This window comes from Bos javanicus, chromosome 18 (genome assembly GCF_032452875.1).
Source record: "Bos javanicus breed banteng chromosome 18, ARS-OSU_banteng_1.0, whole genome shotgun sequence".
Classification (NCBI taxonomy): Eukaryota; Metazoa; Chordata; class Mammalia; order Artiodactyla; family Bovidae; genus Bos; species Bos javanicus.
This window is the reverse complement of record NC_083885.1, coordinates 48,387,108-48,400,605: the sequence shown is the minus strand read 5'-3', so window position 1 is coordinate 48,400,605 and position 13,498 is coordinate 48,387,108. Positions and strand designations below refer to the sequence as shown.

General features: G+C 49.1%; 1 protein-coding gene across 5 annotated transcripts in view; it reads right to left on the bottom strand.

The window, feature by feature from the left end:
• RYR1 (ryanodine receptor 1) overlaps positions 1 to 7,587 on the bottom strand; it is a 129,010-nt gene extending 121,423 nt beyond the window's left edge. For all 5 annotated transcript variants that reach the window (XM_061388165.1, XM_061388168.1, XM_061388166.1 and 2 more), the window contains exons 1-3: positions 7,406 to 7,587; positions 1,769 to 1,888; positions 825 to 929 (exon numbers count right to left, since the gene is read on the bottom strand). In XM_061388165.1, coding sequence (XP_061244149.1) covers positions 825 to 929; positions 1,769 to 1,888; positions 7,406 to 7,453 — 273 coding nt within the window. In that variant the 5' untranslated portion in view covers positions 7,454 to 7,587. The remainder of the gene's footprint in view (positions 1 to 824; positions 930 to 1,768; positions 1,889 to 7,405) is intronic.
• Between the last annotated feature and the right edge of the window lie 5,911 nt (positions 7,588 to 13,498).

Here is a 13,498-nt window from a genome sequence, read left to right as displayed (position 1 = left end):
CCCACTCTGTCCTCCTCGCCTCCTTCAACTTGTTAGCCAGGCCCCAAAGTCACCCAGGGAGCTGAACCCCTCTTCCAGAGGTTCAGATTCCTAGGGTCACTCAGGGAAGCCCCGTATCTCATGTTCCACAGACCTTGGCCCCTCTGCTGTCACCGTCATAACACGTCTGTGCATCTGTACTGTCCTGCCAGTTGTTACATTGGAGCATCGTCCATAGAGACCTGCCCTGTGCTTCCACCACCCCCTCACCCCTGGGCACAAGGAGACTCAGCCCCTCTTGGAGGGGTGGGTACACCCAGGTGCTTGAAGGCATCATGCCCCCATCACATGCCCATCACATGCCCATGCTCTGAGGGGGCCATGTGATGGGGCCACGTGATCACATGGCGGACCCACTCCTGGACCAGAGGGGACCCACACTTGGGGCGGCAGGAGGTGATGAGGGGAGAGGTCCCATGCGGAGAAGAGCTGGGAGCGGGGTTGGAGGAAAGGAAAAGAGGAGGAAGGAACAGGTGGGGGAACAGGGGGCTCAAAAGCCTCCACCCCTTCCTTCCTGCCTGCCTGGCCTTTTCTGGGCTCCACAGACCTTGACAACTGGGGTGGGGGAGACCCCCAACCCCTGTGTGCAGGATGTGAGCCCAAGAGGCAGGCCTGGGGTCAGGAGAGGTGGCAAGAACAGATGACACCCAAGGCCAGACCTACCCACTTATCCAAATTGAGGGCCTGCGGGGGGCAGGGCAGAGAGAGGAAGAAGAGAGGACGGTAAATGACCCCCAGGTCTTCCCATCTGTCCCCACCACCCATCCCGCCTGGGGGAGCCTCACCTCCACGCCGGCCTCCACGGTGTTGGCCAGCATCTCCTGTAGGGCTCGGACAGACAGGGACTGCTCCAGGACAAAGCAACAGATGGCCAGATCGGGGGGCACATTCTGAGGGGCGGGGCGGGTAGGGAGAGGTGAACGGGGCCCTGAAAGCTCCAAAGTGCTGGTGCACCCCCTGCCCCTAATCGAAATACCTACACCCCTTAGAGACCCAGACCTGACCCCAACCCTCCAAGAAGCCCTGCCCTCTGCCGTCCACTTCAGACACCCCACATCCGCGCCAACATCCCGGGAAATACCTGTTTTCCTCCTCCTGCACACTCTTTTATCCCGCCCGAACCTCACAGAAGTTTCCACACCCCACCTAATCTCATAGGAGGCCTCATCCCCCCGCCCCGCCCCGCCCCGGCATACACACTGCGCCCATTCCAACACTGGAGCCTCCTCCTGGCCCTCCCCGCAGAGAACCCCCACCTCCCGCCATCACCAGCAGACAGGCCTAGCTCCTGCCCCTCCCTCAGACAACGGCGGTCACGGATTCACGCCGCCCCCCTGAGCCTCCCACCCCAGGCACCTCAGGCCCCCGGCCGCGTCCTCCGTCAGTCTCCAGATCCCCTCCCTCTCCCAGCCCCAACCCCATCCCCCCAGGTCACCTCCTCCCTTAGATCCTGAGTACACCTCAGGCTCAGACCCCAAACTCCCTCCACTTCTCAACCTCCAGCCCCCTCCCTAGTCAGCCCCCTGCTAGCCCCCCTGACCCTCCCGGCCCTTCTGCCTTGGATTGAAGACCCTCCGCCCCGCTCTTTTCAGACCTTCGCCCACCCCAGACCTCGCCCCTTTCCCTCGTGGGGAGAGCACCCCCTCTCCAGACCCCCCCCCCAGACCCCTTTCTTCAGGTCCCAGCCTCTCTGCTCGTCAGACCCCCTCTCCCTTTGTCCCGCACAGACCTGGGCGTTGCTGGTGGGCTCCAGGAAGCAGAGGCGGTTGCCGAAGCCCTCAGCGGCCAGGCAGAGCTTGAGCTGCTCCTTGAGCACCGTGGCGTTGCACTGCAGGACCACCTCGTCGTCCTGGGGGCGGGCGGAGCGTCAGGGGCGGCGCCGCCCCAGGACACCGCCCCCCGGTCCACCCCTTCCTCTCGTGAAAAAGATACTGCTAGTAACGCCCACCCTCGCCAGCTATCCAGTAGGGGCTCGTGTTGAGGGCGCTGCACGCTTCTAAAATCCCCATGAGATCCGAGCCAGTGTCATCCCAGTGTTAAAATATGGAAACTGAGGCTCAATGAGGGGACATGGCCTGTCCAAGGCCAGATGGTTGATAAGAGGAGGAACTGGTATTTGAACTCCAGTCTAACGGTCTCCGGACATCCCAGGTGGCGCCCTGGTAAAGAACCTGCCTGCCAAGGCAGGAGACGTAAGAGACACGGGTTCTATCCCTGGGTCCGGAAGATCACCTAGAGTAGGGCATGACAACCTATTCCAGTATTCTTGCCTGGAATCATGGGCAATCTCATGGGCAGAGGAGCCTGGCGGGCTACAGTCCATGGGGTTGCAAAGATCTGGACACGACTGAAGTGACTTAGCACGCACCCACGCCAAGTGGCTCCAGAGGACTCCCAGGTGGGGGTCCACAAGGATGGGAAATATGGGCGCCTGGAGTTAAATGGCTTTTAAGCTCAGTGTTCTCTAACTTTTCTTTTGTGTGTTGTTTTAATAGTAGTTATCATTTAAGGAGTGCTGCCTAGTGACTCTTGAATGCAGTGCCAGAGCCTGGACTGGATCCTGGATAAAGGGGAGTATAGATGTAAAGATGGTATAGAGACAGCTGGTGACAGGTGAGTACAGCCTGTGAATTAGATGATGGTATCACAGCCATAGTAAATCTCCTGATTTTTATTTATTTTTTGGCCATGCTGCACAGCATGTGGACTCTTAGTTCCCCAACCAGGGATCAAACCCATGTCACCTGCATTGAAATCGTGGAGTTTTAACCACTGGACCACCAGCGAAGTTCCCATGAAATCTGATTTTGATAACTGTGCTGTGGTTTTGTGAGAGACCACCAACAATAACCAAGTGTTAGGTGCTAAGTTCTATCTGATTCTTTGAGGCCCCATGGACTGTAGTCTGTCAGGCTCCTCTGTCCATGAGATTCTCCAGGCAAGAATACTGAAGTGAGTTGTCATTCCCTTCTCCAGGGGATTTTGCCAACCCAAGAATCAAATCCAGGTCTCCAGCATTGCAGGTGGATTCTTTACCATCTGAGCCATCATCTTCCCCTTTGTAAGAGAGAGCCCTTGTTTTTTAAGAATCAGACACTGAAGGATTTAGGAGTTAAGGTTATCATGTCCACAACCTACTCTCAAACAGTTTAGGAAAAGACATTTGGAGAGAGGGAGAAGGAGAAGGGAAGGGAACGCATCTTAACATCTGGGGAAAATGACTGAAGGCTACATGGGAGTCCTTTGAGCTAACCTCACAACTTTTCTCTAAGCTTGAAATAAATTTAAAATGTAGGTAAAATAAACAACCTTCTGAGATAAGTCCTAGTATTTGAACCTGTGGAAACATGGCCCAGAGAGGTGAAGTGACTTGCCTGAGGTCACACAGCCGGAATATGACACAGCTGAGATTTGATCCCAATGCTGCGGCTCTATATGCCACACACTGCTTTTTTTTTTTTTTTCCCCATTCAAACCCAGGCCCTTGGCAGTGAAAGCCCTGGACCTCTAGGGAATTCCCAATATGCCTCACTCTTAGAACACTAGACTACTTCTTGATATGTTAGTTGAGTAGCCTATATTACATTTATAACTAATATAAATGTACTTAGGGGCATGCTCAACATTTTTACTGACAGAGGTTTCAATCACAACTGATGGGGGGGAAATACTGATGGAGACTTCAGTGTTTAACCACCAAGTAAGGCAGTGATTATTCCATTTTACAGCCAAGGAAATAGGTTCAAGGAGGTTAGGCATCCTGCTGGAAGTCACACAGCCCCTAGTCCTTCCAGCAAATCCTGGGCTTCACTCCCCACAGACAGCCCTCTTTCTTTCTATCCAGCCTGGGAGGAGGAGCCCCAGGACTACCCTGTTCTATAACCCCCAACCCCGACATCCGGGCGTATGCTATCTATTCAAAAGGATCGTATGGTTTGCATTTATCAAGCACCTGCTGTCTGCTAGACTTCATGCTCAGGGCTTTACATGCATCTAATAAACACTGAGCATCTGCTCTGTGCTAGACACTGACTATGTGTGGATATAAAACAGCAAATAAAGCAGGCAAAATCCCTGGCTGTGGAACTGACATCCTTATGGGAGATGTAATGAACAGGTGAATCAGGGACTTCCTGGTGGTCTAGTGTTAAGGCTCCATGCTTTCACTGCAGGGGGCATGGGTTCAATCCCTGGTCTGGGAACCTAAGATCCTGCATGCTGCTCAGTGAAGAAAAAAAACAGGTGAATCAATTTATAATTTTAATTTCAATAATAAGTGCTATGGAAAAAATAACTCAGGGTGATGTAAGTGAGTGGCTCTTGGGGTAGAGATGACATCAGTGAGGGGGGTGAAGTGACTGCCTCTGCAAGGAGATGACATTTGAGCTGAACCTTGTCTGAATAACAAGAAAGAATCAGGCCTGATCATCTCTGGAGGAAGAATGTTCCAGGAAGAGGAGGCAGCCTGTGCAAAGGCCTGGGGCTGAGAGTGTTCAGAAAAAGCAAAGGAGGGACTTCCTCGGTGGTCCATTGGCTAAGACTCTGTGCTTCCAATAACAGGGGGCCCAAGGTTTGATCCCTGGTCCGGGAGCTAGATCCCACATGCTGCAACTAAGACCTGGTGCAGCCAAATAAATGAATAATTAAAAAAATAGAAAAAGCAAGGGAGACAGCCTGGTGGTGCTGTCTTCAAGAGTAAGGGAGAAAGTGGGAGATGAGCTCAGAGGCATATTTGCATGTACCCCTTGAACCCTTAGGGTACATATTTTTGTACTCATTTTCCAGACTGGGAAATTGAGGCTCAGAAAGAAAAATAAAAATCACTTGCCTAAAGTTAGGAAACAGGAAGATGGCAAAATCAAGATGTAAACCAGAGACAGGGAGCCTAATCCCTATGCCAATGATTCTCTAACTTTCTCCTGCATCAGAATGAAGTGGGAGGAGGCTGGTTAAAAAGGCAACTTCCTAGCTGCCCTACTCTCCCCCTCAACACCAAGAGCTTGATTCAGTAGCTCTGGGGTCAGCGGGGAATCTGGACCATTAGCCAGCCCCCAGGAGGTTCTGACCTGGGCCAAGCTTTGATGAATCCCAGCCTGCGCAGGGCTGGATGTTGCCACGCATCAGAAGGAAATGAAAGGAATTTGGGGACCATGGCCATCATGCTTAAAAAGTGAAATAAAAGTAGAGCAAGAACAGAAAATAGCAGCATGCCCCTCGTGTTCTAAGGGCTACCTACATTTTATGAAACTTGTTTCAGTTAAAAATAGGCGTGTGTGAGTGCACCTAATTTGAGCATAGTATCATGAACTGGAGGTAACCCAATGTCCATCAGCAGGTGAACCGATAAACAAATTGCAGCATATTCACAAAGGAATACTTAGCAACAAAAAAGGAATGAATTCTTAATACATGCTACATAGATTAATGTCAAAAATATTACAGTGTGCAAAAGAAGCAAGACAAATGAGCATATACTTTACACAAAACACTGGTTAGTGACTAATGGAATCTATGGTGACATAAAGCAGATGGCCAGGATGATTATTGAAAAGAGCCCAACAGAACTTTCTGGGGTAAAGGAAGTATCCTATGTCTTGATTATGATAATGGTTACATGGGCATGTACAGCTTGTCAACTATAACACCTAAAATGGGTACAATTTATTGCCTGTCAATTATAACTCAACAAAGTTGACTTTTTATAATACATGTGTATAGATGCATGTACTGGGTTGCAATATAAAATATATTTCTTACCAGTGGGATGAGAGTTTGAGAAAATCACCTGATAACCTCAAAAAAGTTCAGTAAAATGGACCCAGTCTGGGGCCAAGAGATGCCAAGGCCAAACCTCTAGAACCCAACGCTGACTACCCAGGCAAGTCAGAGTCCAGTTTTCCTCTTGTGAAAGCAGGAGAGCTGTACCCAGGGGCATCCAGAGATGACACTTCCTGGCCTTGACCTTGGTCAGTGACTCTGCCACTCAGGCCTCGGTTTCCCTCAAAACTCCCAGGGAGATAAAGATAGGGCCCTACCTCAGAAGATAGAGCGGCAAGGATATAATTAGATGCCTCTGGAGGTTGAGGCCCTGGGCATGGCGCCTGACATAGAGTGGCTGCTCAAGGGCTCATAGCCATGGCCATGGTCTTATTAGGGCTGGGGAGCAGGGCAGAGCCCAACCCATGATGTCTGCTAAGGGGCTGGGGCTGGGGCAAGCGTCTAGGGTGAAGCTAGGCCTCCTCCCGTGGCCGAATGTCCAGCTGTCCCCATCCTTCACTACCAGCCCCAGCTGTTCCTCCCTCCCAGGAAACCAGAGCTGGCTCACCAGGGCCCTATTCTGGGGCCGGAATGCTGTGTCAGCATTTCCCAGGGCCGGGAGCGGGTGGGGAAGGGCTAGTGCAGGATCAGCAGACCTGGCCCAGGACTGAGAACGTCCCCTCCCCTCCTCACACCCCTACACCAAGCAGAACCACTGGGAGGAAAAATGGGAAGGACTCTGAGATGGGCAGCCCCTCCTCCATCCTCTCTCTCCCTGTCCCCTGCCCAGGCCCCAGAAAAACGGTCTATTCTGGGAGGGACACCTGTTGTTCCAGTACCCTGCCCTGCCCCCCCCCACCCTCTGCCAACCAAGGATCAGAAATGTGGGGAGAGACACAGTCTTTGACACTGAAGACGCAGTGTGAAACGCAGATGGCCTGAAGCTGAAGAACAAAGCCAGAGACAGGGAGACAGAGATGGAGAGAGACAGAGGTGCAGACAACCCAAAGAGACAGATCCGGAGAGACACCACCCAGAGACCATTAGCATCCATATTTGACCCTCCTCTGAAGACCAAGTGGGGGAAGAAAGAAGACCCAGAACCAGAGGGACCCTCAGGAGACCCTCCAGGGCTGGGAGTTCAAAGGAGTTCGGTCTGTCAACCCACACCAGCCCCCTTCCCAAGAATTTAAATAGGTCAGAGTCTGAAGCAAGAAGAGAATTAGGGCTAGGTGGGGGGGGGGGAGGGGGACAGCTAAATTAAGCTCAGGAATTAGAACCACCTTCCCCAAGTGCCTGCTTCCAGAGAGGTGGGAGGGGGGTGCTCTCTCAGCGGCCCCGTTCTCTGGGACAAATTGCTAGTGTCAGAGAAGGTGGCAGAAGACACCCCCACTCCCCATTTTGCAGTCCCAAATTCTGCTGGTTCTCTGGCAAGGAAGGTAGGGGAAGACTGAGAGAGAAAGAGAAAGAGTGACAGTCACCCACAGGGATAGAGGAAGATATCGTGAGTCTCAGTGACCACAAGCAATCAGGGCAGAGAGTTCAGAGACAGAGACACTCAGAGGGACCCGAGAGACAGTCCCAGAGATCCCAACACAGAGATACGCACCGTCCGCAGAAACTGGACCTCATCCTCGCCCTCTCCTCCGTCACCCATGATGTCGAAGCCCGAGGCGTCTGAAGTCGGTCTGAAGTCGGGGACTGAGGAGGGGGCTGAAGGCCGGGCGGGTGGGCTGGGGGCGGGCTGGGGTCGGAGACCTCTGGGGACAACAGAGGCACCCGCGGGGTAGATGGAACTGCGTGGAGGACTCGTGTGCTGGACAGAGCTGGGAGGAGGTCCCCGCCCCCGGGCTCCCATTGGACCAGGGCGACCAAGGCCCCGCCCCTAGACGGTGCCCGGCCCGCAGACTCCAAACCTCTGCCAAAGGTGTGCTTGGGGTGAGGAAGCTCAGGGGGAGTGTCTATAAGGTAGCTACCCTCTGTCCTTCTACGCCATAGTGCCATCATTCTCTTATTTCACAGAAAGCAAACTGAGGCTCTGAGTGGTGAAGGCCCTGCTTGATGTCACACAGCAGAGTCGGAATGAGCACCCGGTTCTCCTGGCTTTAAAAAGCATCATACAGGGCTTCCCTGGTGGCTCTGGTAAAGATTCTGCTTACCAAGGCAGGAGACACGGGTTCGATTCCTGGTCCAGGAAGATTCCAGCTGCTGCGGAGCAACTAAGTCCATGAGTCACAGCAACTGAGACTGTACTTTAAAGCCCGGGAGCTGCAACTACTGAGCCAATGTGCCGCAACTACTGAAACCCGCTCCTTAGAGCCCATGCTCTGCAACAAGAGAAGCCACTGCAATGAGAAGCCACTGCAATGAGAAGCCCGCAAATTACAACTAGAGTGTAGCCACCGCTGGCTGCAACTAGAGAAGTCCATGCAGCAACAAAGACCCAGCACAGCCAATAAATAAATAATGAAAATTTAAAAATTTTTAAAAAGAAAGCATCACACACAATGATTAAGAATAAGCCGGGCTGGATCCAAATTCCTGCCTTGCCACTCCTTTGTGTGACCTTGGATAAGTCACTTCACCTCTCTGTGCTTAGTTTCCTCAATTAATAAGGAGGATATTAATAGCACCTACCTTACAGGGCTGCTGCAAGTATTAAATTAGATTATTTCCAGCACTTAAAACTGTACCAATACATGTGAAGCTGCTATGGAAAATAGTATGGAAGTTTCTTAAGAAAACTAAAAATAGAACTACCGTATGAACCAGCAATTCTACTCCTGGGTTTGTATCCGAAAAAAGCAAAAAAACATTAATTCAAAAAAAAAATACATGCACCCAGTATTCATAGCATTATTTACAATTGCCAAGAGATGGAAGCAACCTAAATATCCATCATCAGATGAATGTACAAAGAAAATGTGGTACATATACACAATGGAATACTATTCAGTCATTAACAAAAGAATGAAATTTTGCCATTTGAAGCAACATGGAGGGATTTGGATGGTATTACGCTAAGCGAATGAAATGGCTACCCACTCCAGTATTCTTGCCTGGAGAATCCCAGGGATGGAGGACCCTGGTGGGCTGCCGTCTATGGGGTCGCACAGAGTCGGACACAACTGAAGCGACTTAGCAGCAGCATGCTAAGTGAAATAAGTCAGACAGAGAAAGACAAATATTGTATGATATCACTTACATGTGGAACCTAAAAAATACGACAAGCTAGTGAATATAACAAAAAAGAAGGTTCACAAATACAGAGAACAAGCTAGTGGCTACTAGTGGTGGGAGGGGCAATGAAGGGGAGGGGAGTAGGAGGTACTAACTGTTGGGTGCAAGACAGGCTCAAGGACATTATACAACATGGGTAATATAGCCAATATTTTGTAATAACTGTAAATGGAAATAATCTTTAAAATTGTATTTAAAAACTCCCTATACAAGGAAAATCATCTTCATTATCACTACTATAAAAACTGATGAGGAAGGAGTACTAGCCAGAGCAGATGTCTTTTGTGTACCTGTTGCATTAATGGCCCTGAGCTAGGACCTGTTCCTGCATGTCATTTTTTAGTTCTCACAACAATCCTGTCATTATTTACATTGTTTAGAGGGGAAATTGAACATGTGTGGTCCTTGCCATGCATGGTTTTAAGGACACGACCTAAATAAATGAAGTACAGCTGCCCCCCATACCTGTGGGTTTCCTATTTGCAGATTCAACCAACTGTATGTAAATTATATACATATACTTAAATTATATATATATATATATTTAAATTCAGGGGCTTTCTGGGTGGCTCAGCGGTAAAGAATCCGCCTGTGATGCGGAAGATGCAGGAGACTCAGTGGGTTCAATTCCTGCGTCGGGAAGATCCCTTGGAGGAGGGCATGGCAACTCACTCCAGTATTCTTGCCTTGGAGAATCCCATGGACAGAAGAACATGGCAGGCTACAGTCCATAGGGTTGCACAGAGTCGGACATGACTGAAGAGACTGAGCATGCATTTAAATTCAAGAAGTTTCCGAAAAGCAAAACTTGAATTTGGCACAGGCCTGCAACTATTTCCATAGCATTTACACTGTATTAGGTATTATAAATAATCTAAAGATGATTTGGGCTTCTCAGGTGGTGCTAGTGGTAAAGAATCCGCCTGCCACTGCAGGAGACATAAGACACTTGGGTTTGATCCCTGGATCGGGAAGATCCCCTGGAGGAGGGCATGGCAACCCACTCTAGTATTCTTGCCTAGAGAATCCCATGGACGGAGAAGCCTGGTGAGCTACAGGTCATAGGGTTGCAAGGAGTCAGACATGACTGAAGCGACTTAGCACACACGCACAAAGATTATTTAAATGTTGCCAGAGGATGTATGCGAAGAAGGCAATGACACCCCACTCCAGTACTCTTGCCTGGAAAATCCCATGGATGGAGGAGCCTGGTGGGCTACAGTCCATGGGGTCGAGAAGAGTCGGACACGACCAAGCGACTTCACTTTCCCTTTTCACTTTCATGCATTGGAGAAGGAAATGGCAACCCACTCCATTGTTCTTGCCTGGAAAATCCCAGGGACGGTGGAGCCTGGTGGGCTGCTGTCTATGGGGTCGCACAGAGTCAGACACGACTAAACTGACTTAGCAGCAGCAGCAGAGGATATATGTGAGTTACATGCAAATACTATACCATTTATATAAAACGGGACAGACTTTCCAAGGGGGTCTGGGAACCAAGCCTCTGCAGTTGCTGAGCAATGACTGTATTCCTCACAATAATCTTGGGAAGTCAGTACTTTTATAATGCTCATTTTCCAGATAAGCTGAGCACAGAGAGGTAGAGCAACCTGCCCAAGCTCACACAGAGGTTGAGCCAGGAATTTGAACCCAGAGCCAAGGTTCTTAACCATTTTACTATACTGTCTCTCTATTTGCATAAAATCTCTTAGTTATAGCAAAAAGACACTTTAGCAGAGCCAGGCTACATCCCCCAGAATACTAATCCTCATCTCACCAGGGGCTGCCTGAGCCACCCATGGCCACTAGTTGGGCCACACTTTATGCAGATGAGTGCCCTGGGCTTTGTAAGTTGGGGAACCCTGAGGGGGGCAACCAGCTCCTTCCTGCTCCTGTGGGGACTTAAGTCCCAAAGTAGGATCCCACACACACCTAGGCCTCCTGCTGGGCAGTTAACTTCTTGCCTCTGGGTCTCAGTTTCTTCATTTGTCCACTAGATTAATTTGGGATAGTTCCCTCCTTTTAGGATTGTGAAGATTCCATGAGGAAACCAATTAGAGCCTACCACATGGTAACTGATTGATTTAAGGATCTATTAAAATTATTATTGGGGGATTTCCCTGATGGTCCAGTAGCTAAGGTTTTGTGCTCCCAATACAGGGTGCCCAGTGTTCAATCTCTGGTTGGGGAACTAGATCCCACATGCCACATCCAGGAGTTGCATGCCACAACTAAAAGGTTCTGGAACTAAGACCCAGTGCAGCCAAATAAATACATATTTTAAAAATATATATTTTGGGGACTTCCCTGGTGGTCCAGTGGTTAGGACTCTGCACCTACACTGCGGGTGGCACAAATTCGATCCCTGGTCAGGGATTTAAAATCCCACACACCATATGGTGAAGCGAAAAAAATATATTATTAACATGAAATGGTATCTATTAAGCTATACAAAACAATATCTTGCAGTTCAATAAAATTATGTTGATACCTAGAGAGTTGTGTATAATAGACTGCTACATGTTACATAATATCGATTTACTGATACAACTGTACTATATGGCATACAAGCTTGTACCACATCGTTGGATGACATAATGCATATTATATAATTAGATATTTAGGCTAATATAATTGTTAACCAATTATATGTTTATCTATTGTACACTATTTAATGCACACTTGTATATTAAGTATCTAAGATTTTCCTTAGAATTGTGTATATAACAGAAAATTATTCTATGTCATTGGGCTTTATATTATAAGATATTAATAGCATTTCTTTCTCCTGTTAGTCATCATTACGTGTCTTAGGACCCACCCATGTTGCTCTGTGGACACCTTGTCTATGCCTGTGGGAGTTTTGCAGGCCCTTCTCGTGACTGTCTGCTTCTGTTTATTCACCCTCTCATCTGGGAAGGTAACACCCAGGTTGCCCCCAGCTCTCCCCAAATAATGTTGTGGTGAACGTCCTAGTATATGTCCCTGAGTGGAACCGAGGGATGCACATCCAGGAGCTAAGTGAGGGGGTCACAGCTCCATGTACACGTTTGATTTGACCATATTGCCAAGCTGGGGCTTCCCTGGTGGCTCAGGTAGTAAAGAAGCTGCCTGCAATTCGGGAGACCCGGGTTCAATCCCTGGGTCGGGAAAGTCCCCTGGAGAAGGGAATGGCAACCCACTCCATTATTCTTGCCTGGAGAATCCCATGGACAGAGAAGCCTGGTGGGCTGCAGTCCATGGGGCTGAAAAGAATTGAACACGACTGAATGACTAACACTTTCACTTTCCGTGCCAAGTGGCCCTCAGGAATGGCTGTCTGCTATCAGTACAAGGAGGGTCCCGAGGTCCCCACAGTCTCAACCTCTACTTGGCATTTTTCCAAGTCCTAATTTTTGCCAGACCGATAGGATGATTCAATGTTCTTTCAATTTGCCCTTCCCTGATCCCTTACCAATAATTTCTAGCATCTGCTCAGGTGCCTGTCAGAGTTTTGGGTCTCCTCCTCACCTGCTCATCCTCTTTGCCCAGTTTTCTACCAGAGTGGCTATCTTTTTCTCTTGCTGACTTGCAGCTATTCCTTTTTTATATACATTCTGGATATTCTTCTCATTGATTTTACTTTTTTATTTTTGGCTTTGCTGGGTCTTTGTTGCAGCGTGCGGGCTTTTTCTAGCTGTGGCGCATGGGCCCTAGAGCACAGGGGCTCAGTGGTTGTAGTACACAGGTTTAGTTGCTCCGCAGAATGTGGGATCTTAGTTCCCTAACCAGGGATCAAACCGGCGCCCCCTGCATTAGAAGGTGGATTCTGAACTACCGGACCACCAGGGAAGCTCCTTTCATTGATTTTAGACATTTTAAATATAGTTTTTCCTCTCTGTCATTTGATATTTGTTCCACAGTGTCCTCAATTAAAAGAAATCTTTATTTGGATGTTATTAAATGCACCCTTTTCTGCCTCATAAGTTTTTTGTGGTTTGCTTGAGAAGTCTTTTCCTTTGTGGTTGCTGGTGTTATTGCTGGTATTAACCATCCCTGAGGGCCATGGCGGGGTGACACACGTATATACCAGTGCCCAGAGCTTTCCAATCTCACTCCTTGATCCTCCTTTGAGTCCAGGAGGCCTGGAGACACTTTCTCACTATGAGCTCAGTTCAGTCAGGGCCGTTACATCACCTTGTGTGAAGCAGGTGCTGAGGAGATTGGCTGAGAGTCACAAACAGCACATCACGGAGAGCATCCTTGAGATTAGAGGAGAGAGAAGAGAAAATGCTGGAGGAGGAAAACGGAGGAGAGGGTCTGAAACCGTATCACATGGCGTGGAATGGAAAAGTTAAAGAGAATGCACTCTGTACTTGTCTAAATGTTCCAGTCTGGAAAAAAAAAAAAAAATCCATGGTGACTTCTCTCAGTGGAAAAAAGAAAGGAACAAAAATAGACTTCTAGGACCTTCCTTGGTAGT